Source organism: Clarias gariepinus, chromosome 22 (genome assembly GCF_024256425.1).
Source record: "Clarias gariepinus isolate MV-2021 ecotype Netherlands chromosome 22, CGAR_prim_01v2, whole genome shotgun sequence".
Classification (NCBI taxonomy): domain Eukaryota; kingdom Metazoa; phylum Chordata; class Actinopteri; order Siluriformes; family Clariidae; genus Clarias; species Clarias gariepinus.
In genome coordinates, this window is record NC_071121.1 from 10,956,137 (window position 1) to 10,981,367 (window position 25,231).

The window sequence follows — 25,231 nt, forward strand, 5'->3', positions numbered from 1 at the left end:
TGCAGTGACTGTGCTACTCCAAGAGAATCTGTTGAAAATTCTGGACATTAGACATAACATAACATAGCATAGCCTATTCAAAAGAGACTGAGGGAAGCAAAAACCTACCGGCACTCCTCTCCCTGCAGGAATCAGCCTACTAAAGTCTGCAAAAGCTGGCGTGAAGTCTGGACCTCTGGAAATGAGCCCCCGTGGGTCCGGCCGTAGGGGCAGCTTATTTTGGTTTATCTGTGAATGCAGAGTGTGCGTATTTTTGATAACTGTATCTGTCAAACTGTATATAGTTTTAAAATTTAAATAAAGCCCATGCCTTAGGAAAATTACCTTGTCCAGTACCACATCAGATATGGGTGGAAGCCCCTCTGGCTTCTGCACACAGGCAGGCATGAACTGGAAGCCCAATAGAAAGTCCCTATTATATTGCCTCTTCCCATTCTTCAGCTCCGGTTCTGAGAGAGGGAGAGAGGGAGGGGTGGGGGAGCTGTTAAGCAAAAGCGAAAAGAAGGTAAACAAATTTCTTGATTGCACCACATAGACGAAAAAGGCCTTACTCTGAATTGTGTTGCTGTTGGACTCCTCGAGTGCAGGTGTTAAGCCTCCGTCACTGCTTTCAGCCTCAGAGCTGTGTTCGGGTCCGTTCTTCAGCGGCTCTGCTTCCTGCTCGCCGTTTTCTTCTACTGGCGTTTCTGCTGAAGCCCGATGATCCACAGTCACAGATGATAAGCTGGGTTTCTCCACTGTAGCTTCTATGGCTGGCTCAAGCTTATCCTTACACACACACACACACACACACACACACACACACACACACACACACACACACACACACCAACAAAATAAGACTGCTTGTATTGCGATAAGTTCTAGTCTAAAGCTAGGATCCACACCTTCAGTTGAATTGAGGGTAGGCATTTTTATAAATAAATAGTTAATTAAGGAAGAACTCCAAGGTTTTCAATTCAATTTCTACCTACAAGATTTGTAGTTTATGTACAATTACTGAAAACAAGAACCAACATGTCTTCCTGTTATAGGACACAAGCAGAAAATCCAGTAACATTTATAATGAAAGTCAAAAGGCAGTTCGGGGAAACATGATTTATGTGAAAGGTTTTTGTATAGCATTTCCATGAGATGTTGAAAGTTATTCGCAAATCTAGATTTAGGTCTGAAGAGGCATACATAAGTGTCTTTAGTTCCGCCCAAGTAATAAGTAAATTTTACTGTGTTGCACCTAAGTAAAAAAAAATTTTTTGTTTTTATTAGTACCATGCAAAAGTCTTAAGCCACTCATTTCTTCATATTGAATTTAATTAAAATTGGAAGGTTAAAATTTAAGAAATTGGAATCTTCGACAGGCTGCAAAGTGCCTAAAGGTACAATTTAAAAATATTTTTTATGTAACAACTTCAGCAGCAACCTCAGTTCCCCTCTCATCTGCTCCAACCACTCAGCATTCTCCAGTATACTAATCACTGGTCATAGCATTTGTCATCTGCACCCACTTCCCACTGGTCCAATAAGTTATAAGCCTCAAGTTAAATAGTTTTTATGCTTAGTGATTCATAGGTCACTTAATGGTGGAACAAACAAAATGCATTCCTCTGAAACTGGTCTGGTACAGGAACTGAACTAAAAAAAAAAAAAAAAAGACTTCAGGAACATTGAAGAGATAAAAAAATAAATAAATTATAAAAATGTCTGGCTCTTTGTGAGCAAAATATAAAGAACTGTGGGCTGGACCAAGACTTTTGCACAGTCTTGTATCATACGGCTAATTGCTTAAATGCTACAAGTTGGATCTATTGCAATCAAAGTAAATCAGTCAAAAAATATATTCTTAAACCATGTTGGAAAATGTTTTCTTTTTTATTTAATCAAGAAATTTATAAATGGAATTGTCCAATAAAAACACAACACAGGGCCAACAATGTGTCCTAACCTCACCTCTCTGTCAGGAGAATGTGCCTGTTCCACAAGAGCATCCTCTTTTGGCTTTTTCCATATCTTTGGTACACTAGTTGTAACTGAAGAAACATAATATATAAGCACACACTTTGCAAACCTTAACAGTTATATCATATTAAACCACCTTGTGTATTTGGTATGTACCTTGATTGGAACTTTGTCTAAGGTTGGATTGTAATGTGGGCTCCACTTTCTCTTCCAGGGCAACCTCGACCTCTTTTTCAGCATCTCTAAGCTCAGGTGTAATCAAGGTGGTCATGACTGGACCTGCTTCTACAGGAGCTTGTCCTGGGTGAGTGAGACCTGGAGGTGGTGCAGGAACAGCAACAGCAGCAGCGATGGTGGATGGCAGGGGAGGAATCAGAGCGCCTGAACAAACTTCCAAAGCTGGAGGACTTGCAGCTTTTCTATCCAGACTGTAGGTCTCCAGAAGAGCACTGGGCTCTGGGGTTGATTGGGACAGGGGCTGAAAATCAGGGTCGTCATGAGGAGGAGGAGCAGGGTCTGTTTCAGCCAAACCGTTGACGGCTTTTAGAACTTGTGCTACAGAAGTTGGCACCTCTGGTGGCACTTGCTCAGGCTCTGGTTTATCTGGCTCTGGTGTAACAGCTTGTGCAGGAAGGGGTTCTGCTGGAGGGGTAAGCTTTTCTCCTGCATCCACTGCTGAGACAGGCTTGGAGGAGCTGAGAGAGGAAACTGAAACTGTAACTACACTCTGGGTCACATCTGGGTCTGATGGAAGAAGCTCTGATTTCTCTGGTGGACGTGGGTCAGGGGCAGGGCTGCTGGGCTCTCGCCTTTGCACAGGAGGGTCCACAGCACGCAGTCCTGGTGATGAAGATTTTAGTACAGCACTCTCAAGCTTTGGCTTCTCATCTATAGCCAGCATAGACAGAGAGGTAAACACAAGAGACACTGTTAATTAAAAACGGTCAAGAGTGACAATGGGAAAAAAAAAGAGAAAAAAGGTTTATCATCAACCTCATATTACTATTATTATTGAAGTCGCATGAAAAAAATATAAAATGTATAAAAGAAATTTACATGGGACAAGGTCTGCAAATGTGTATAAGGACAAACATTGGGTCAGTGGCTAAAAGAAGAAAATCAGGAATGAAAGTGCAAAGTGACTGGCTGGTTGCAAGATGAATAGTCATGCGTGTTGGGGGGGTGAAAGGAACAGCAAGGAGGGGACTGACCTGGTTTCAAGTCGACAGGAACAGGGAGGATCTGGGCACTGTCCACATTATAGATGACATGCCCATGTTCCACTACCTGGTTCAGCTGCTGGGATTTGAGGTAGAAAATGTGAGGATAATGAGGGTGTGGACATAAAAACTAGCAAAAGAGAAATAGAAAGAATAGAGGAAGAAGGAAAACGCGATAGCACACACGTAAAAGAGACGCAGTGGAAGAGGGTAAAAATGGTAATACGGACAAATAGTGGGGAGAAGGCAAATGGAGCACAAATAGAGAAGTGGGTAGGAAGAGTTGGAGAGAAGAAAAAAAAAAACAAGCATCAGGGATAAATAGCGGACGGGGCGTGGCAAGACAAAAGACACCACACAGAAGGATGGGAGGGGGTGATTTGGGGATTAGACAGACAGACAAGAGAAATGGGAAAAGAGAGGAGAGACGAACACTGTTAACATTTAGGGAGAGAAGACACAAAGTAAGAGTAACAACCCAATAGTGAGTGTTCCCTTTACAGAGAGATTTCCCTCTGTGTAGCTGTGATTTTTAACGTTGTGCTGCATAATTATTACACAGCATTTCCTTGGGCTATCTCTGTACAGAGAACAGCATGGGAAACCAGAATGACACAAACAGCTGTGAGGAAGAACTAAGATGATGGCAGATGAAAGCATAGATAAGGCAAGTCACACACATCAAACAAATCCAAAAGAATATATTTTAATGTAGTATAAGGGCCATATTTACTAGAAAAATGGAAAAAGATAGTGCCAGATACAGTGCATTAATGCATTCTGTTTCAGGGGAAAATGATTATAATTATCCAAGTAACAGAATTTTTATTTACTCATTAAATGGTAAGAAAAATAAAACACACAGAAGGTCTAATCAGGTCAAAATATGGTTAATAGCTTTAACAGTACTGGCTGCTACTAAGTTCATAAATAAATCAGCATTATATCAGCGAGTGACTACTATAAAACAAAAGAGATACTGCATTCAAGTGTTTTCTGAGTGAGTTATTAGCCTGTGAAAGCTGCTTTGTCTCTGCATGCATGTGTGATTGGATACGTTACCTGTGGAGGAGTTGGGGTGGAGGAGGGCCGTCCCACTGGTGGAGTGGGGTTCCGACTCCCACCCATTCCTGACATGATCTCCTCCGTGATATCCTTGCCTCCCTGGTTAGGGTCTCGGATACGGATCTTAATGGAAAACAAACAGCGGAGGGTCAAACATAAATAAGCTTGTTATTCTGTACATTAAATCAGGACTGAGGCAACAAGTAAGAAAACATACTGTTTTCTTCTCCCTCTTGGCAGGTGGAGGTTGCTGCGGTGTAGGCACTATTATGGATGGAGATGGGGTGTACATGGTCTGACTAGGATAGTATGGAGTCCCCGCAGCTAATGATAATGAAAACAGTGAGTTTCAGTTAGAGGCCATCATGTAAAAAGTCCATCCAACCAAAGGAAAGACGCGTTTCGAAAGTATGAGTGAAAAAGCAGGATGAAAAGTTACCATATGCTGGAGGAAACTCTCCAGGAGAAGGTCCAGGGTAGAAGGTACTGGGTCCTGCGGGTTGAACGGAGTACTGCTGATGAGGCCCCACATATGGAGGAGCACTGTGGCGATACTGTAACAGATCACATAAAAGCAAATACCAAAAAGCAATTATAAATGAGCACCAAAATAATAAATTTTTCACTATTTTTTTTAGCTAGTAAAAAATGTGTTCAGATGTGGACACAGTTTGTTCCCCTTTGCAGTTTTGAAATAAAAGGAAACACGGTGTCTCACGATTGTTGCATTTAATGTTTCTTTGTAAAAATAGATGCTGCACATAACAGCATTTAGATAACCTGAAGCATGAACATATTTAAGGATTAATTGAGAAAAGGATGACTTGCTAAAAAGCCATATTGATTAACACAAGAGCGTACTGAACCAAGTGCTGCTATGTGTCTCGCTTGCTGCACTAGCAAATCAGCCTTATTGACTGCGTTATATTTAGCATTCTAACTTTACTGTTGCTAGTACTGTATTCATTTTATTGCTATCCTTAAGATATAGCAAAGTTCGCCTTGGTGTTTTTAGCTCCCTTTTGTTTATATCCATGTTATTCCCAACGCAAATGCAAAGTAATTTCTGGTGTATTTTACAGACCTGGGGTATGTAGTACTGGGCAGCCTGGGGGGAAGCGAAAGGCATCGGTGTCATGGACATCATGATGGGTGGGCTTGGCGAGTATACAGCGGCATTGGGGGCCTGAGAGGCGGGTCGAATCGAAGGGCTGTTGCTTGGAATGGTGGGACGCGGAGGCTGCATTTGAGTCCTCTGGAAAAACTGGGGGACATGAAAGCAAGCGTATCAGTCAGGTATAGACAGACTTAGGCATGGACAAAGCACAAACTCTGAAATAGAAGAATTTGCAAAACATGAGGAGTGGTTCATTTATATGTCATGAATACTAAAGCAAAAGCAGTTGTTCTGCGAATGGGTTCTGGAACAATTGTACCGTTTTATAAAACTTGTTACCAGGTGAGGAAAGGCATGCAAAATAATTGTTTTTTCTTTTTTATATATTCTAATGGCCATGCACTAAAACTTACAGGGGCGATTAAACTAGCATGAGAAGTGGACAAAACAAATGTTTAATGTGTTTTTATCAGCCATAAATAACTGTACGTGTGTGAGCCTAACTGTATGTGCAAGACAATCACTCAGTCTACTGATATACCACGGCGATTAGAAACTCAACTACTGTACTGCATAGTCACATGAATTTATCTGGCTGTAATTGGAGTACCGTGGGGACTAACCTTTTATACAATCAGGAAGCTTAGGGCTTGTGTAAAAAGACAATTTAAAAAGGTTCCTGTTCTGATATTTATTGTTTATGGGCATTCAACTCTTCTAGGCTCACTTTCTGAAATCATTTTATTTAAGGGTCAAGATTATAACAGTTATGAGCAAAAATTCTACCAACAGCTGTAAGAATAATACTGGTCTAAATTTGTTTTTGGTAAATTTTCGTAAATCAGATGTCTTTCAAACCAATTACAAGGGAACACTAGAATAATCACTGAGAAGTGGCTAAATAAATTTCCGATTCCGAGCAAGAGGAAACGTGACGGTTACACTTGTAATGCTCTTTTAAAGTAGATAGGCAAGCCATAGCATGTCTAAAATGTTTTTGAAGCACTGGAAGCTGGAAAAAAAAAAGAAAAAGAATGGGAATGAAAAAAATAAATAAATAAATAGTAGGGCTGCAACCATTAATTTATTAATTTAATTAATAATTTTGTTTGTCAAATGTTTTGCTCAACACTGTGCAGGATATTGTAGAAGAGTAAAGAAATACTCAAGATTTCACATATTATAATGGATTAGTTAAAATTAACAGTAGAAAAATACAAATTATATAAAAATTATATGTGAAATATTGCCTCATTAAATGTAGCTAAAATGCTTAAATATGTAATATTATATGTAATATGTAATAATGTTCTTTCTTGTCTCTGCCCTCATGCTTCATCAATAAGTTTGAGCTGCCTATTAAAGTGTACACTGCAGAACATCCTACTATTTGAAAACAAGCTAATACCTCTTATTTACTAGTAAAAAAAATGACTTACTATTAAGATCTTTAAAGTAAAAAAAAATATTATTTTTTTTTTTAAAGTTAATACCCCTATTTTATTTATTAAAAAAGTGTTTTTGTGTAAAAAATTGATTATAGCAGGTCCTACTATTAGTCAGATACAGCATATTACTTTTTCGACCTTGCTATTGATTATTTAACAAAAATTAAGCCAAAAATAAGTCATTTGGGCAATACTAAGTGACCGCATGATTCAATAGCTTGGAGATCCAGCTTTAACAGCAATAATTTGAAGTAATCGTTTCCTGTATGGCTATCAGTCTTTAACATAATTTTTAGTCCATTCTTCTTTATACCATTGCCTCAGTTCATTGAGGTTTTGGGGCATTTGCTTATGCACAGCTCTGTTAAGTTTCTGCCACAGCATTTCAAATGGGTTGAGATCCAGACTGTGCGCTTCGGATCACTGTTCTTTTGCATGACCCAACTTCAAACGCATTTTAGCTTTCAGGCAGATGGCATCCATTCTCATCTGTTTAGAAAATATTGTTACAGAAACCTTGTGGTTTGTTCAGATACAGTTCTGCAAACCTCAGTCATGCTTTCATATTCTTTGAAAAGGCTTTCTCCCTACAGGCCCCATTGAGCATGTTTAGATTCAAGATTCAAAGATTCAAATAACTTTCGAATCTTTGAATCTTGAATTTAGTGTTAAAGTTCATGACAGAACAATTAGAAGAAGACGGAACAAGTAAGGTTTGCTTATGTCTTTTCCTTTTGGCATTAGCGCACACACCTGAATGCTCCAGACCAACAAACTGCCAAAAAAACATCTGCTCTTACAGAGGTCTGCACACCTGCTGATGATCAATTAATCATGGGATGATGATGAGCAGCGTCTGGCAGCAACTTAGTCTCTTAAATACTATGGAAACAGCAATGGGGTATGTAGCATTGCCCGCATGTAAAAAAAAGTTATATGTTGCGATTCTTCTAAGGTTATTTATATTTGCCTAATACAAAGATTCAATATGAATAGATGATTTTTATTGTTTTTACACAAAAATGCGAAATAGAATTAAAAGAAGGCACAAACTTTGATACATGATGGAATAAAGGATCATTTAATTATTTTTAATTTATAGAATTTTCAATATAGATGTATACACATTGTATACAGAAAGAATTACTCTACCTAATATTGTTTCCACCTCATAAAGGTTTTGCCGGGCAGATTAACATTTACAAAAGGCCAGTGAGTAATTCTTACAGTTCACGTAGGCTCCAGTCCTCCCCCTTTTTGGTGCCCCAACCCGTTATTATTAATGTTTTATATTTTTATTGAGTTTTTTCCCCTCATAAAACTGGACTGAGGGGTGTGTGTAATTAATAAAGGATATAATTAATAATAATTGAGTTATGATTTGATTTACTGAACATCTGTTGCAGCCCTATAAAATGCCTTCCTCCTGGGGTGGAGAAAGGGACGAGCATGGCTGTCGTACACAGGGTAGGGGAGCAGATCACTAAACTTTACTGGGGAATAGGGACTTCATGCCATGCATTTTCAAGACTGCAATTTACCTGAATGGGTCTGAATCCTCCCTTGAAAATTGAAGCAGGAAAAAGAAAGAATCTAATGGGACTGTGCACTAGTTGGTATGGAGGGACAGAGAGACTAAGAAATTCACATACACAAAAGAGCTATCAGTAGCATTAAGAGCATGCAAAAAGTCTGCAATATGATCAGCACCGCTTTCAGGAAAAAGCGTGCTCCAGCCCCCGCCCCAACAGAATTAGAAGGTCTAGTTTTAAGGAAGCAGTGTGCTGTTCATCCGCAAGAGGCCTGAGCAAATGTGCTCCACTAACCCCCATTCAGAATAAACACGGCCAACTAAGCATGCTACTTCCTCACTGAAACTTGTCCAACTGGAGTGCAAGAGAGCAAAGTGCAGACGAGGACGTTTTAGTCACTTCATTTCAGCAAGTAGGAAGGATACACTGATGACATACTTCTCTACAGAAAAATCACCCATCATTCGCTGACACATCAACACGAAAGAAAAGAAAAAAAAGTGCAGAACAAGCTTGCTATTGTACAGAAATCAGTGCTCACATTTCCCAGTGATTTGACTAATCAGCTAAAACAAATAAACAACCAGGCTGCCCTTCTCAAAGAAAATTCCAGTGCCGACAAATACCCTTCACTACAGAAAGAAAATAAATAAACGCCACAACATGTTACTTACTTGTGATTACATAGTGCAGATGTGGAAAACAAAACCTCTTCCTGAATAACAAGTATTACAACAACATCAGTGGTGGACAAATTCAAAACTCTTTATCTAACGCAGCAGGCAATTATAAGCTCCAATGTGCAGAAACATTCCTATCTTCTGGTTGCCTGGAAACCTAACTGCATAGCCTTAAACAAGTGTCTGCAGTCTTGAGTTGGTAAAATATGAGGAACTAGTTCAGCGAAAAAATACACACTCAAACAAAGCTGCGATGTTTGGCTAGCAACTTTCTTTTTCTCAAAATATTAAACCTAGGGCTTTCCGCAGTGTTTACACATACCTACATGTTTCTGATTCAGAAAAGAACATCCATCACCTGTTCAGATGAATTTATGTAACAAGTAAAAAAATATATATATATCTCCAATAAATAATTTGCCTGGACATTAAATCTGCTTGTCCCACATACCTGGGCTTCTAAACTGGCCAAATTTGTCTGTATGGTCAACCTTTTGGTGACATCAACATGTAGATCCTGTGCATGTGCTAGTCAGTCAAATTGTTTTAATACCGATCTGGTCAGCCACCTCCCGTTCCATCTCATCTACTTCAACCAGCAGTGCTTTTTATACACAAGTCCATACACCTCTAACCTGCTACTGTCATTTTACAAAAGACACTGATCTAAGAGGATGCATGCAGGTCAGTACATAAGATGAGTGCACATTATTAAGGTCAGAATAATCGATATCAGTAAAGGAGAGGAGGACAGTTTGGCAACAGCACAATGCTTTAATGAGCTTTGGCTACAAAAACATAGCAAAATGTAAGGTAAGGTGCTACGCTGCAATGGCGTACATTACCTGGTGATGGGTAGGACGAGGCCCTGGGGCAAACTGAGCAGGGGTGAGCGTGGCAGAGAGCAGAGTCAGGAAGGAAGAGAGAGAGAGAGATGAAAACATACAGACACTCAGGTAATTCCTAACGGCCAAGCTGTCTGAGCTGAAGCCGAGAACTAAAACATAGCACTTGTTCTACTTGCATCATAACACTCTGACTAACTGCGCAGTAAGTAATAGCAACAAGTTAAAGTGGTAAGAAAGGCTATTTGGTATTTATACATACTCTAAGGTATTGAAAATAAAGAGAGAAAAAAAATGTACTATATATACATTAATATGTAAATATAGCAGAAATGGACACTCACCGGGCGGCTTTGAGGCGGGACGTTCATTGGTTGCGTCTGTGTTGAGTAGACCAGAGGAGCTGTACCGGCATTCTGACCTGCCGTGTACGGCGACTGCAGCGTCACGGGGGTCCAAGACAAAGGACGTGAAAGAAGGTGATAAAAGAAGCCAAGACAGCAGCGGTTAGAAAACAGACAAAAAACAGCCTCCGTAAGAATTCTGACAGCAGACCACGTTCAGCACGCTTTTGTGCAAGCTTCTGTGTGTGTGCAGGTGACTGAGCAAGAATGCCCACTCCCTGCCTCGGAGTACACTGCGGTCTGCTGACACTGACAAATCTGCCATCTCCTCAGCACTGCCTTCAGGAGAGCGAGTGAGTGAGTGAGTGAGAGGGGGAGAGAGATGGAGCGAGAGACACAGACGGTGGAGTCACAGGACTTTCAGAGGCGGATAAGGGCAACAGAGGTAAGCTCAACTCTCGATCACTCCTCATTCTTCAGTTCAGAGGTCGCTCCACATGATCAAAGTTCAGCCTGTGGACCATGTAAGCTAGACTTTCTATTAATAGTAACAGAGCTGTGCGGGTGTAGAGTGGAAATCCGAGCGCTCGGCTAAGCAGCGGAACAAGCTCCAAAACAGCTGAGTCACCATGACTGACTTTCTATTTTAAAGACAATCAGCTGAGTGTACCGAGTGTTTATGCTTGGAGTGTGTTTGCGGGACGCTAGTGCACACAGAAACATCAGTAATAAGTATGGAGTATGGAGACCTGGTGCCTGAAGATAAACAAAAGTCAGTTCTTCAATGTGACACACAGCATACACGAGCACAGTTAAAAACCTAGCACAAACAAAGAAGGCAAATTTAAGAACATTTTTAAATCCACTAGTGTTTTAAGCTTAATAATAATGCAAGTAGGATGATTTTAGTATTAAAACTCATTAAGTTAGCAACGTTGGGCCTCATTTATTACCCTTTAAGGAAATTGATATGTAAATGATTGTGCAAGGCAAACATTTTAAAAGGGAAATAGTTTCTGCTGGATTTCCAAAAGTTTGGGGGAAGTTGATTTTTCATACATAAATGCCAGTAACCCATAGTGAAGATAATATTTTTACAAAAAAATGGTAGTGGGAAGGGGGTTCCAGGTAGGGGGTTGTGGCCTCTGACTACAACATTACAGAGGGAATTTGCTTCTCTTTGCTTTTTCCCGACAAGCCTTATGTCCCGGCAATTCCCAGCCAGAAATATCTCTGATTCAGTGCTAGAAAAGCTGGCAGATATCATAGGAAGTCATGCAACACACAAGGGAGTATACGTCACACATCAGATTTTTCATCTGTAAAGTGCTGCACAGCATCAAAAGAAGATAGCGTGGCAAATCAAACCAGCTTAGCTGCTGAGTCACTGAAGTGTGTCCTTTTATACAGTAGAATTTTCCTGAATGACGGACCTCATTAATACTGGCTCACTTTCTTCAATGAACGTTTCATTAATGATATTAATACAAAACGACTAGTGTTGACAAAAGTTTCACTACGCAAAATATTTGTCTGTGTAACGGGAACATAGAAAATATTTGAACCTGACGGTAAACACCCAAATACAACAATGGTAACTTATTATAAATCACGAGAAGATTCAAGGTCAATCAATTAATTATTAGTCATTTCAGACGAGCACCAGACTCAGTTTAAAAAAAGGGAGGGTGGGGTGAGACCAACCGCATGTATGATTTTTGTTTATTTAAAAAACAAATACATAAAAATAATTCCGCAAAACTGAAATTAAATGACTCCTGCACAGCATTACAGATAGCAAACAGCACAAGGGGAATTCCTTCAATCCAATTTTTTCCTGTGGCTCAAGCAGCACACACATTGGGACTTTAGAAACTAGCGTGTCTGATTTACAACAGAATCTGTTTATACTCAGCTTGATAAGTGAGGTCAAATGTGTGTGTGTTCTAACATTAAGTTGCTAGCTCTTTAAAAAAGGTTTTACTCATCACCGCTGTCTTTAATAAAATGATAAGAATCTCTGGATGTTGCTAATATTAGAGTAGAGGCATGATAATATTACTAATCTGAATCATACCGTGATTTGATGGTTAATTTTAAATGAACAGAAGTTTCAGATTACTGCTTTCTCTGAGGAAACACCTGTGACTTATCAGATTGAGAGCATCAGAAAATACAGCAAGGGAATTTCTGTGGCTCTTTTGCTAAAATGCAGTGTTAAAACCAAAACATGAAGCAAGCACAAACATGCTTATGTTCAAACAGTAAAATATAATTGAATGTAGTGCAATTCATAATAAGTGGTGTAGACACTCACACACACACACACACACGCAAACACATAGTCAGGCAGCTACATGGGTGCACTCACCCCTCCTCCTGCCTCCCAGGCTTTAGGGTGGCCATACAGATGCGCAGTGGATACTGTGGAAACTGATACCTGAGAAAGACCGGGCGAGGAGGCGTGGCCCGGCGGCGTGGCTGCAAGGTTTGGGTGTCCCTTGCTGATTTCATGGGCTGTGTAGGAAGGGCCAGGGGGTCTCTGGACCTGGAACCCACCAAAGAAAATTTTTTAATTCATTAAAGAAAGACCATCACTGTTTCTATTGTGTCTTTATTGGGAAGAAACAGAACTACAAATAAAATATCATTATTATTTAAGTGGTGAAAGTCAGACAGCACTTGGGGTTTTACGCTAGTCAGGGCTAGGCCTGAGACGGTACACTAAAACAATGATACGAGATGCTTCATGGGACAATATTGACAAACATTTAATGTTTATTCTGTAATCCAAACTGCAATATCAAACAGACAGCTGAAAGAAATGTACATTAGCAGGTATAATACAAATTGTAATTTCTACATACTGCCAACAGTCAGTTTTTAAATGCATTTTTTGTTTCATAAATGTATTTCATGGCAAATTTACTACTGTGGAAAGATTATATTGTACATTAAATGATTAAATTAAATTTGGGCCTTAAATTATTAAATAAAAAAAATGTATATCATGAACTCCCCCCCTAATTTAATCATAAAGATAATAAAAATAATTAGTTTTGAGTAGTAAGCACACAGTGCAGCACACAGATTTGGATCTGCATGTCAGGCTGCACTAACGCCAGGCATAGCAGTGACTGATACCTGAGAATGCAAGTCTTACGCATTTCTTAATGGTAACTGCATTTTGGACTACTTCCAGCAGTTACGTTCCCAGTCACAAACGCCAGTCTAGTCTAGTCTATAAGAAGAGGAAGGCTCATAATGAAGATTAAATAGAAATAATAGAATGTACCTCAGAAAAGAAAAAAATTATCTGCCTTCATATTCGTATTTTATTTACAAATATTTGATACAGAGATATTCTGTTTCATGCTTATTTACAGTTGCAAATAAAAAAAAAGGATTAAAATTAAAGTTGATCATATCTAACATGCCACCGCCCTTTCATGCCCCCTAACTATCAGCAGTTGATGACAGTACTGCCTCTGACTGGGGAAAGGAAGGGGAGAAAGGAGGAAGGAAGAAGGTGTGGTCAGACATACGCAATGTGTGTTGGTACAACCAGCTGCAATGATTTGGAGTCATCTATAGCTGGAATTGTCAGAATTATACGTAGTCAGTTTTTCTTGGCTTAATTACTTTTTAACAAACCACAGAAAAGCTTCAAAAATACCATCATGTAACTGTCAATAAATGCAACAGATTATTAGCTGTAACTACGCTCATTATAAACCAAATTATATAAATTACACAAGCTAGTGCCCTGTATTCAACAGTGGCAAAGATACTGACTGTTAGTTAGATGAAGTCATCCAAATAAACACGCCTTTACAATTTGTTAATTTAGACCTCCCTTCATGTTTTGACAGTGAAGCCTTTCACAGCTTTACCTGTGTGCCAGCACAGACGAGTCAACCCAAGATTAATAAAAGAAGGCATTTTGCTGCTCTGCTCTCAAAAGAGACAATTTATTAAACATTATATAGAATACAAAATAGGCAAGGGTTCTGACAGATATTTAATTCGTCCAAACACGATCATAATCGCAAACATCGAAACATCTATCCGTAATTCGCAATCTCAATCAACTTCTCATTTGTCTGTGCACTCAAGAAACCACAACATTAAACAGAGTGCAGCTGTTTCTCCTTATATGCTAAAAACCCCACCAAGTAAAGGGTCTTCCCATACCCTTTACTTGGCTCAATTTCATTCATTTTAAGTGTACTGGTTTTGTTTTATGTCTGAATTCGTCACACAAACACTGTCGAGCTTTAATTATTGCACCAATTTTAAATATTTTTCAATCAATTAAAAATGGACCCCAAATGATTTAATGGAATATGTAACTTGTATTTGCTGTATCAAACTTGCACATAATGTATTATTCAAATTCAAATTTTTATTTGTCACATACACAGTCATACACAGTACGAAATGTAGTGAAATGCTTATTAGGTATTATCACATCCATAATCCCACTAGAACTTTATCACATTCCAGGCAAACACCTTACACTTAAGTGTCAGGTGCTTGAGACCTGAATCAAGTGTCTTGTGAATTGTTTCACGACCATTTAACGTAAAATAATGGTGCTCCACGACCAGTGGAAGCCGGATTTGGAGCCGCACAGCTGTAACTGATTAGGAGATTAGCCTTGCTTTAATCACGGCTCTACAGGGGCGTCTGTGAGCTCACGCAAGTGGAAGGAGCAGATAGCGCTGTCCTCTGAGTGTGTTACACCGTCCCAATGGTGTGTGAGCGAGCAGTTCGAAAAGATGTGGTCAGCTGGCGTCATGTGGGTCGAAGGAAACAGGTGATAGTCTGACTAACAAACGAAAAATTGCATAAAAGTTCATTAGGTCGTTTGACCTGCCAGTTAAACTTCGTTCAACACTCCACTTTTTGTGCTTTTACTCGTCAGCATCTCTACATTTCCAAGCTGCAACTCAATTCATGTAGCTTGATAAGAAAATACATATCTTACCAAAGCATTTATTGGTACAGGGTGAAGGCTTGTGTTAAAAAGCCAGAAATGTAGAAAGTGTACCTAGGAAATTAATCTAACCGTGCCCCTGCAGCTAGAGCATCGCAAGACCAGATATAGGACCCTGATGCACTGAAAAATACAGATCAGCAAGTTTCCAGTCACCCCCCCCCCCCCCCCACTACCAAGGCACTACTGACCATCTTCCCTCAGCTGTTCTTAGGCCACAAGACTCTGGCCACAAGACATTGTAAACAAGGTAACCAAAGACTGGTTCATGCTTCTATCTGAAGAGTCTATTCCAAGCCTATTAAAGCAAAGTCCCAAAGGCGTTTGGAAGCAGTTGGTAAATCACCCTTATGGATTGGACGCTCAACTAAAATGATGTTGGGACATGACAAACCTGTGCTGGATCCAATGTCAAGTTCATGTTACTATTTTCCGACAACAGGACAGAGATCAAGTACAATCAATATTGACTTCAGATACTACAAATATCAATGGCTAACACTATTTTGTTTAAAGTTCTATTAAATGTTTTCTATCATCTGCATCAGCCTGACTGTACCGGAGCTAATGCCTCAAATCCCCTGTCTCATCTCACTCTAATCTCACTGACTGAATCCTGACACTCCTCTTAATATGCATGTGTGCATTTCCTTTTTTTTTTGTTTGCTTAAATGACTGTTAATAAATGTTGAATAACTGCATTTACCTCATCCAGATGTTTATTTGGCTATTAGAATTATTTCTGTGTTAAATTATGGTGTACCAGATTAACAGATGATCATTAAATCAATCTATGAACATATGACTGACCCAGATTAATTTAAAACATTTGTGTCATAGATAAATATTCCTCCTGAGCACATTTTACTCAAGTTATTTAAGCAGGATAAAAACCACAGGTTTAAAACACTGAATATAAGCGTGTTGAAAGTCCATGAAAGTAGATGGGTTAATATTTTGACCAGTGTAAGCAGCTCTGCACAAATCACTCAAGGCAGTGGTCAGTCATAAAGTCAGTCACTGAGGTGGAAAATAGATAGCTGTAGTACTACAACAGAGCCACACTGGCATGAAATAAAAGCCTTCTGACAGTCACATGTCAATCATGTAAAATAAATCTCATTGAATTAACCAACAAATTAAATACATGATTATGACAGTCTGACAATGGCATGCTATGTTTGTTAAACTATGCATGCAAGCACAAAAAAAATGCTCCCCTTTTACAGCTGAGTAACACTTGGTGTAATAAACAATAAGGGCACACTTCTGCCTACACAGGACTATAGCACCTTTTCAGTTCACTTTGGATAGGCTGGAGTAGATTTGGGGGCACAGAAAGCTTGCTTTGAACTGCAAGATAATTGTGATTATCTCCAAAAGATGTGTGAATTAAATGGTGATGGGAACCAGTGGGAGCGCTGAGAGCCGTCTCACACCCATAAGCACCAGATCTGTGGGTGATCTCCAGCTCAATATTTCAGTTAACAATTACTATTTTTAGATCCACTAAGGTCAAATTAGCAGTATCGTGACAAAGCAGCTGTATTGATTTAAACGCTGGGTAATATGCAGTTAATATGCAGTTAAGTCTACACAGAGCTCCTAGACCAGTCACTCAAACTGTGCTGTTATGATCTTAAGGGGTCAATTACCCAATAGAAAGCACCTGTGTTTTTGCTACAAAAAGGCAGTGAAGGAAGTTCACTCACTCAGACACAACAATGTTATATAACTGTATAACAAGTATAAATAAAACTTCTAAGAGGACTAATTAAGCTTTACAGATATAGTTGATTGTGTTACATATGATTATTTTGCATGTCGATTCGAGTATGAGAGATCAAAAATCTTTTTTTATTAATTAATTTTACCTCATACATTTGAGCTTTTATTTACAATATATTGTAGGTCCTCTATAATGTCACTAGTGGTGCTGTTGCAGGAGTGAGAAGAATTCAATAATTTCATTACAACTTTCTACAGGAGCGAGTGGGATTACTTTCTGTGATAGATTGGCTGAACTTTTGAAAGGAGCAGAAGGGGCTGATTACATTTCTGAAGAAATCGGTCATGCTTTTTATAAGAGTAAGTGAAACTGATCAATCTTTCTAAAGAAGCAAAAAGAATTAGACAAGGTTTCTAGAAGAGCAGACAGGATTGGGCATTTGAGTGGGATTAACACTACCTCTACCCTCAACAAATCTCAGGATGGTAAAATTTTGAACACGCATTCAAAACTGAAGTGTAACTGTAGTACTGTGATACAGTGGAAGCTTGGATTACAAGCATAATTCGTTCCGGAAGTGTGCTCGTATTCCAAAGCACTTGTAAATCAAATTTTCCTAAAAGAAAGAGGAAACTCAAATTATTCATTCCACAGCCAAAAAAAAAAAAAAATATATATATATATAACACAAAATATAAAGTAAAAATAAAACATTAATCTGCACTTTACCTTAAAAAAAAAAAAAAAAAAAAAAAAAGAGTAAAAATAAATTCCAACAGATAAGCGTATCCGTTTATGCGCGCAGGCGGTGTGTGTGTGTGTTTTTTGTATGTGTAAGAGGAGGAATCAGCCTCCCCCTTCTCATCTTACACATTTTAATTTCACACACACACATACATTAACAGAAGTACTGATTTGTCGGAAAAATTAGCAAGGAACATCGCTAATGACACTCACGTGAGTGCATACTAACGGAATCACTGCTGTAAAATAAAACAAACAAAAGAACCTGCACCTTCGATCGAAAAATCGAGACAGAGCAGTATTTTCCGTGTATTCCGTGTGTGTGTGTGTGTGTGTTTGAAGCCTAGAGGGGGTGGGCAGTAAAGGCGAGCGTGTGTGTGAAGAAGTACGGTGTCAAATTACACGCATGCACACATAACAGAGAGGGAGAAAATGGATCTTTAACCTCTCTAATGAGACTTTCTTTTGCTTTACACGCACAGCCACCTTAAAAACAAGGTGCACCGTTTTCGTTGCTCCTCTTTAACGCTTTAAAACCGGCCACAGGAGAGCTTCGCTGAAGTGTGTCTTAGAGTGTTTTACATGATGTAGTGTCAGGTTTTGGAGCATTTTCATTTCATACATCACAATCCCAACACCCTAACCTTTAAGAAAGAACATGAAAGGCAAGTAATCAGATGAATTGAGTATCAATTAAATAAACAACAAAAAATTAAAGTTTTTCCTACACATTTTTTTATAAAAAATAAATAAATAAAAAAAAAAGTGCCACAAGTGGCTCCCTCGAACTGAAAATCCTGAAGAAATAAAAATTATTTGGTCCAACTATGTAAATTAGTTTGTAACATGCATTGAGATACAAACTGATTTTAATTTGACATAACTAACGTTTATCGTCTGATTTGTCTCTAACAGCCATATATCTTACTAGTTTTAAACAATGAATCTACTTCAAGTATCTCAAACATTTAAATAGTAAGTAACTTATATTGTTGATTGTTTAAATGTCATGTCACATACAACATGCTAATATCTTTCTCCTGACACTCTCTGCACGTCACTCTAGTACAGTAGGTAGAAAAAGAATTATTATAATCATGCAATATGAGAGTACATCCTGGAGCATGTGCATGCAGTTTTTACTTCTTGACTTGCCACAAGCGTCACACTCAAACTGAAAATACTGAAGAAAAAAATAAAATTGGTCCAACTATGTCAATTAGTTTGTGAGATTCACAAATTTTTATAAACAGTGTTTTTGGTTATGATTTTATTGGTATTAAAATTGAGATATGCAAATGTAATCTTAATGGGTAAATCACATCCTTAAACTAGTGAAAAGTTCACTAGTGTTGGCCAAAACCATAAATGCTTCAGAGGTTCTCTCTCATTACATCCCAGAAGCGTAACAACCTATCAACTGTTCTGTCTAAGAATAATTTAAAAAAAAGAATTATTAAGAAGCAGCATGTAACTCACACTGTACACGGCAGCAACGGCAGACTGGGGGGAGAAGATTCGCTCTTCCAGCGACGGCTGCACTCTGGGGATCCTGGGGTGCAACGCATTAAGGAAAACTCTGGAGGGGCAACCATTTAAGGCTAAACACATCACCAAGGTGGAAGGACAAACAAGACACATGCAGGCGACAGATAAAGCTGCTCATGCACAAAAACATCATTATGGTCAGAGCAATCAAAGAAAATCATTTAATAAATGTATTTTATTTTTTACATTACTAGAAAGGGATCTCCAGGTTAACAGAGAAATGTCAAAACATCAGCTTTTACAAAAAAGTAAAAAAAAAGTATTATCTTCGACTCTCACTCAGTGGTTGCACAAAGGCAGTGCTCGAACTGCTGAGGTGAGATAGGCAGTTGAATGCATGCTGAGTAGACTGGAATTTAAAAATGTTGTCAAGACATGCCTGTTCCCATTAGTGTATAAAATGAGAGAATAACATTTCTGCTCTGTGAGGATCAGCGGGCCAGAAACTCCATGTTATCACGCAGCACTCACAAGCACCTAATCACCTCTTAGGTCAAGACTAATAATAGATTCTGATAACAAACTTAAATACATTAAAACCTACAACTCCCTAGTGATCCATTTCATTTCACATTCGTGAACTCAAAACCTTCCAAGTCAAAGATAGAAAATCATGTAAAAACAAGAACAGCAGCTTTTAGGGGTCAGTTAACATTAGGGAGTTCAAAATAACCACTCAATCCACATTAGGATGTCAACTGGCTCTTTTAGGGTTTTTTTGTGTGTGTGTATGTTGGGGAGGCTGCTCAGAATGTCTAGGCTCCTACACAAAATGTGTAAAAGCTGGCATGTCTTGCAATAGCTTGATGAATGGTGGAGCTTGTGAAATGAAGCACTAGTGATTGAATGTGTCTCTTAAAGCAACAGAGTTTCTACGGATGGAGATGCCTCTCCCGTCTCCACGCCAGCAAAGAAAAGCCTGGGTGCAGAACAAACTAGGCTATTGTTACGAGGTTGGAGGAATCCTTCCTCCCCTGCTGCACTTCAATCACTTCAACATTCTCATGATATAAAGGATTTACTGTAACTGGTAAACTGTAGGTTCAACTTGAATCCTGGGCATTGAGATACTAACCGATTTTAATTTGATATAATTACTGTTTATTGTCCAATTTGTCTCCAACAGTCATATATCTTACCGGTTTTGAAGAATGAAACTACTTCAAGTATCTCAAACATTTAAATAGCATGTAACTTATAATGTTGATTGTTTAAAGGTCATGTCTTATACAACATGCTAATCTCTTTCTCTTTCCTTCAGCTCGTTACTCCAGTACAGTGGGTAGAAGAATTATTATAATCTTGCAATATGAAAGTATGTTGAGAGTACTTCCTGAATAATGTGCATGCAGTTTTTACTTCCTGCAAGAGCAAATACATTATATGAAGAGATTATATAACAATGTGTGCAAGTCGACAACAATTGAATTAATTTAAATCACATAACTTCAGGAACTGGACTAATAGATCAGTTCTGGAAACTGGTTTTAATGTCCTTTTGGTGCAGCACAATGAACACAGTAAAACAACACAGTAGGATGCCCAAATCCCTTAATTACACAGCAATGGTCACTATGACCATTAATGTGAAGACAATATTGGGCTTTCAATGACTTCTCCAAGAACGAAGAAAAACCTGAAGAATTTAGAGCACAAGGTTTAACGTATTTGGACTTTTCTGATATCAAAACTTAAAAAAAAAATTGACATACACCCATTAAGATTATTTGTTCAGTGGCTAAAACATCATTTCAAATTTCTGTTTATGATCATCTTTGACTGTAGCTCGTAGCTTCTCTGTGCCAGAAAAAAAAAAACATTGTTTATGGACAGCACACATATGAACTAGCTAACATACAGTACAATGTGTGTGGGAAAGTCCAAGGAGCACATCGATGATCTGAGAAATAGGATGGCATATTTATACAAGTCATAAATGTCTCTTGGAGCCGTTACAAAACAACTGCAGATTCAGAAATCAGATCAAAAAATTGTACGCAACTACAAGTTATTAGGTGGTGGAGCCACTTTGCCAAGTTCTAGAAGATGACTTAAATGTCACCTTTGCCTGAGAGGAAACTGGCTCGGGAAAACAGCGTCTGAAAATAACTTCGACTTACTGGCCAAGTTGTTGCTTAAATGAAACAATCCACCGGCCAAAATAATAATTTAACACCACCTTTCGGTAGTTATATTAGTGCAAAAATTAACACAAAATTTGTTTTAAATGAAAACTCTACCATCATTTGGCACTTGAATGGAAATTTTAGACCCTGTCAGACAAACGTGACGAAACATCCCAGAAACCACCAAGACACAGGCCTGCTACGAGCTGGAAGCTGCTGGAATACCAGCATCAGTGGCTGCCATTAAGCTTGTTTTGATTCTGCATGGACTAAAATGCTGCTGTTCATGAAGGAAGCTGTTTGTGAAATCAATAAAGCAGGCTTACTTAAAGCTTCTACCTTTACCTCAACGCTATTAAAAAATGGTGGACCGTGCTTAAGTGTGGCAGGAGACCAACAATTTTAATTTTAATAACACTGCTAATTCTGCCAAGAAAATGGCAACGCTGTATATCCCAAGTTCTGCTAGAAGCTTGTGATAGCTAACAAAAGCGTCTGATAAAAGGTGCAACATATGCACGGGATATTAGACAAAATATTACATGTACTGCATGTTTTGACCCTGTGAAAATAAAACAATGTTTTTCTATGAAAGAACAGTTTTACAGCTCTTGAAACGAATGGGCTGAAGAAGTAGTCTGAATTATGATTGAGGGCACTTCCTGGATCTCACGCCAGAATGCTAAACAGCCCAGTTTTTTTTTTCTTTTTTTCAGTGGAACGATGTGGAGGCTGAACACACAGCGCCATAAACTTACATCACCAACAGGACCTTTAAAGCAAGTCAGTTACTTGAATAATAGAGAAAGCTAAAATAATAAATTTCCTGCTTTTCTGCTGCAAACATATTATGGTATCGTCAGGAAGGCTCACCTTAATCATTGAGGGTTACAAGAAGGCTGACGAGCCAAACTGCAGACGCTAAAAACCATTGTGGATCTGCGCACCTTGTATTGCACAGCTGCCCTGCAAAAACTATCCTTACACAAGGTTGTTTGAGAGCTTAAAAAAATTAATAAAAAAAAAAAAAATATATATATATATATATATATATATATATATATATATATATATATAAACATAAGGAGAGTAAGGAGATTTTGATAAAATAAAAAGATAGGTTTTCAGTTGAGACTTGAAACAGCAGGAGTAGACACATGATAAATTAATTATTTAGCCCACTAGACAAGTACTTTTACCTTTTTTTTTTTTTTTACAAGTACTTTTACTCTAGAGTCACAGTTACACAGTTACAATTACCATCCTCTACTACCCAAGTTTCCATACAGCATGTCATTAGTTATTAGCTGAGGCGTTCGGTCCTCCCGTCACAGGGAGAAGATATTATTCAACAGGAGTGGATAAATCTGCAAAAGTTTGGGAAACTCAGATTCACATAATGTAACTGTTTGCAACTGTCTGCGGCAAAACTCGAATTATTACGAACAACAAAAATCTGCTGGTCTGGAACTAAGACCTACAGCGAAAAAACTGTAGCGATGAACTGAGCGTCTACATTAAAATAAGAGTTATAGCTAACATCCACTGAAACTTTATGTGATCACAAGTCAGAGCCAAAAGGCGTGTCCTCAACAGTCAAAGTACAACTAATTAAGTTTATGCTTATTATATTTATTCTGTGTGTTACAAAACACCTACATTAAAGAATGTAGTAGAAACCTGCATGTCGTTGGTGGCCAGTCTGGCCTTAGGATCCAGCAGTTGATCTCCACTAGACGACTTTAGTGTACATACCAAACTTTAAAAACTTTATGGCACCAACCAAACTGCTTTCAATCCATCCAGTATCGAAAACTGCCTCATCATTCTGTACCAGATTTGGATACCCAAGTGAGCCAGTAAGCATGCAGCAGGCTGATTACAACACCCAGCGACAGGGATCACATGTTGTATTTTGAGAGGCTTGACTTCAAGCGTCATACAGAAGGTGTAAAAATGTCTACACGATCAAAAGTGTAGCTCCACTTAATCAGCCTTGACTGCACACTTGAATGCAAAACATACAAAAAAGGACTTAACTGTCCAGTCCAATAACACAAAATTAACGAAGCACCCAAATGTGGGTGGAAAACATTTAACAGCAGAAAGTTGCTTTGTGTTTGACTGCAAGAGGAACAAACCACAGCAGACCTTCCTCTCAACAGGCCAAGTCTGACTAACGTTATAAAACCAACGAAATCTCTAAAACTAAGATTACTCTTATCGGAAATAAATCAGTATGGCGCTATGACTGGGATATTAGCAAGTAATGTTTAGCAAACAAATGTTTCCCAATGTGGCCAGCTTGTACAGGGGTGTTTACCGAATTTAATGTTAATGTATTAGGTGTGCTGCTGAAGACTTTAGCTTATGATCAGAGAGTTTATTGAACCTAGCGGTTCAGATCGCAACAAAAACTGAAAGTGTTGTTAACATGCAGTGTGGAGAACATGAGCTGTGAAGTTTTCACCCACAGTGAAACCTTGGATTACGAGTAGCAAGTAATGTGGTTTGCGAGTGTTCTGCAAGACGAGCAAAGATTTTATTACTTTATTTTTCTCCCCCAATTTTTGCCCGATTTTCTCCCCTAATTTTGTCATGTCCAATTCCTCCCAGTCACTAGGGGCTCCCACATTAAGCTCATACCACCACTCAGTAGGGAGGGCCGTAGACCGCCCACGTGTTTCCTCTGACCCACGTGGCATCATCGACCATTTTTTTCCGAACTGCTTGCTCACGCACCGTTGGGGGCGGCGTAACACACTCGGAGGAACAGCGCTATCCGCTCCTTCCGCTTACGCGAGCTCACAGGCACCCTCGATTGGCTTGAAGAGCCGTCTTTAATGTGGGAGCGCGAAGTACCTCTTATCCCTACCCCCTGAGAGAGCTCAGCCAATCAGCTCTCTCTATGCCTCCGGCTGTGAGAGGCAACAGCATCACCCGGGGTTCAAACCAGCGATCCCCGGATGATAGGGCGAGCGCTTTACCACTGCACCACTCGGAGGCCGAGCAAAGATTAAAAAAAAATATTACTTGAAAAATGTGCAAGTCTTTATTTACGAGTACTGAGTATCATGCATCATGTATGCGGTTCTTGTTTAGACGCAGAGCGTCACGTGATCACAACTGAGCCGACGGTTTTTCTCTCTCTTGCGCTGCAGAATTGTGGGTAATTGTTTCCCCTGCTGGGTCTTAGTGCGCATCTCTCACTGGTATAATCGACATCCGTGCACCCATGTACTGTTTACTACAACACTGTGACCACGCGTGTTAGTAAGTGCGTTTGTAGGGCACGTGTACTGTTTCTTATAAGACACGTGCACAGTGCGTGTGTAAAGCAAAAGAAAGTCTCATTAGAAAGGTTAAAGATCCATTTTTTCCCCTCTTTGTCATGTGCGCGCGCGTAATTTGACAACGTGCCCCTTTACACCCACACTCTCACCTCTACAACCTCCACCCCCCCCCTTTTTTTTTTAAAGGTAAAGTGCCGGTTAATTTGTTTTATTTATTTTTACATTTTGTATTAATTATTTTTATGTATTTATTTTTTTGGGCTGTGGAACGAATAATTTAAGTTTCCAATATTTCTTATGGGAAAATTTGACTGGCTTTGATTTACGAGTGTTTTGGGATACAAGCCCACTTCTGGAATGAATTGTGCTCGTAACCCAAGGTTCCACTGTATATGATTTATAATAAATCAGATCCTGAGCCAAAGAATGGCTTGGTTTCTGTCCATTTTATTCCGAATAGCTCAATAGATAAAGTGAATCATGCAAGATACCAGTACTGTACCAGTATCTTTAAAAAAATAAAATAATATATATATATATATATATATATATATATATATATATATATATATATACATACACACA

General features: G+C 38.9%; 1 protein-coding gene across 5 annotated transcripts in view; it reads right to left on the reverse strand.

Annotated features, from left to right (window-relative positions):
• eif4g3b (eukaryotic translation initiation factor 4 gamma, 3b) overlaps positions 1 to 25,231 on the reverse strand; it is a 42,010-nt gene that overhangs the window by 11,234 nt on the left and 5,545 nt on the right. Inside the window, exons 2-15 of one of the 5 annotated variants that reach the window (XM_053483202.1) lie at positions 19,159 to 19,231; positions 12,579 to 12,755; positions 10,208 to 10,300; positions 9,864 to 9,896; positions 5,326 to 5,505; positions 4,681 to 4,795; positions 4,459 to 4,565; positions 4,239 to 4,364; positions 3,168 to 3,255; positions 2,113 to 2,844; positions 1,948 to 2,027; positions 552 to 768; positions 325 to 449; positions 109 to 228 (exon numbers count right to left, since the gene is read on the reverse strand). In XM_053483202.1, coding sequence (XP_053339177.1) covers positions 109 to 228; positions 325 to 449; positions 552 to 768; positions 1,948 to 2,027; positions 2,113 to 2,844; positions 3,168 to 3,255; positions 4,239 to 4,364; positions 4,459 to 4,565; positions 4,681 to 4,795; positions 5,326 to 5,505; positions 9,864 to 9,896; positions 10,208 to 10,300; positions 12,579 to 12,755; positions 19,159 to 19,231 — 2,266 coding nt within the window. Of the gene's footprint in view, positions 1 to 108; positions 229 to 324; positions 450 to 551; positions 769 to 1,947; positions 2,028 to 2,112; positions 2,845 to 3,167; positions 3,256 to 4,238; positions 4,365 to 4,458; positions 4,566 to 4,680; positions 4,796 to 5,325; positions 5,506 to 9,863; positions 9,897 to 10,207; positions 10,301 to 12,578; positions 12,756 to 19,158; positions 19,259 to 25,231 lie in introns of all 5 variants that reach the window. The other 4 variants (XM_053483204.1, XM_053483201.1, XM_053483200.1 and 1 more) reach the window with 4 other exon arrangements.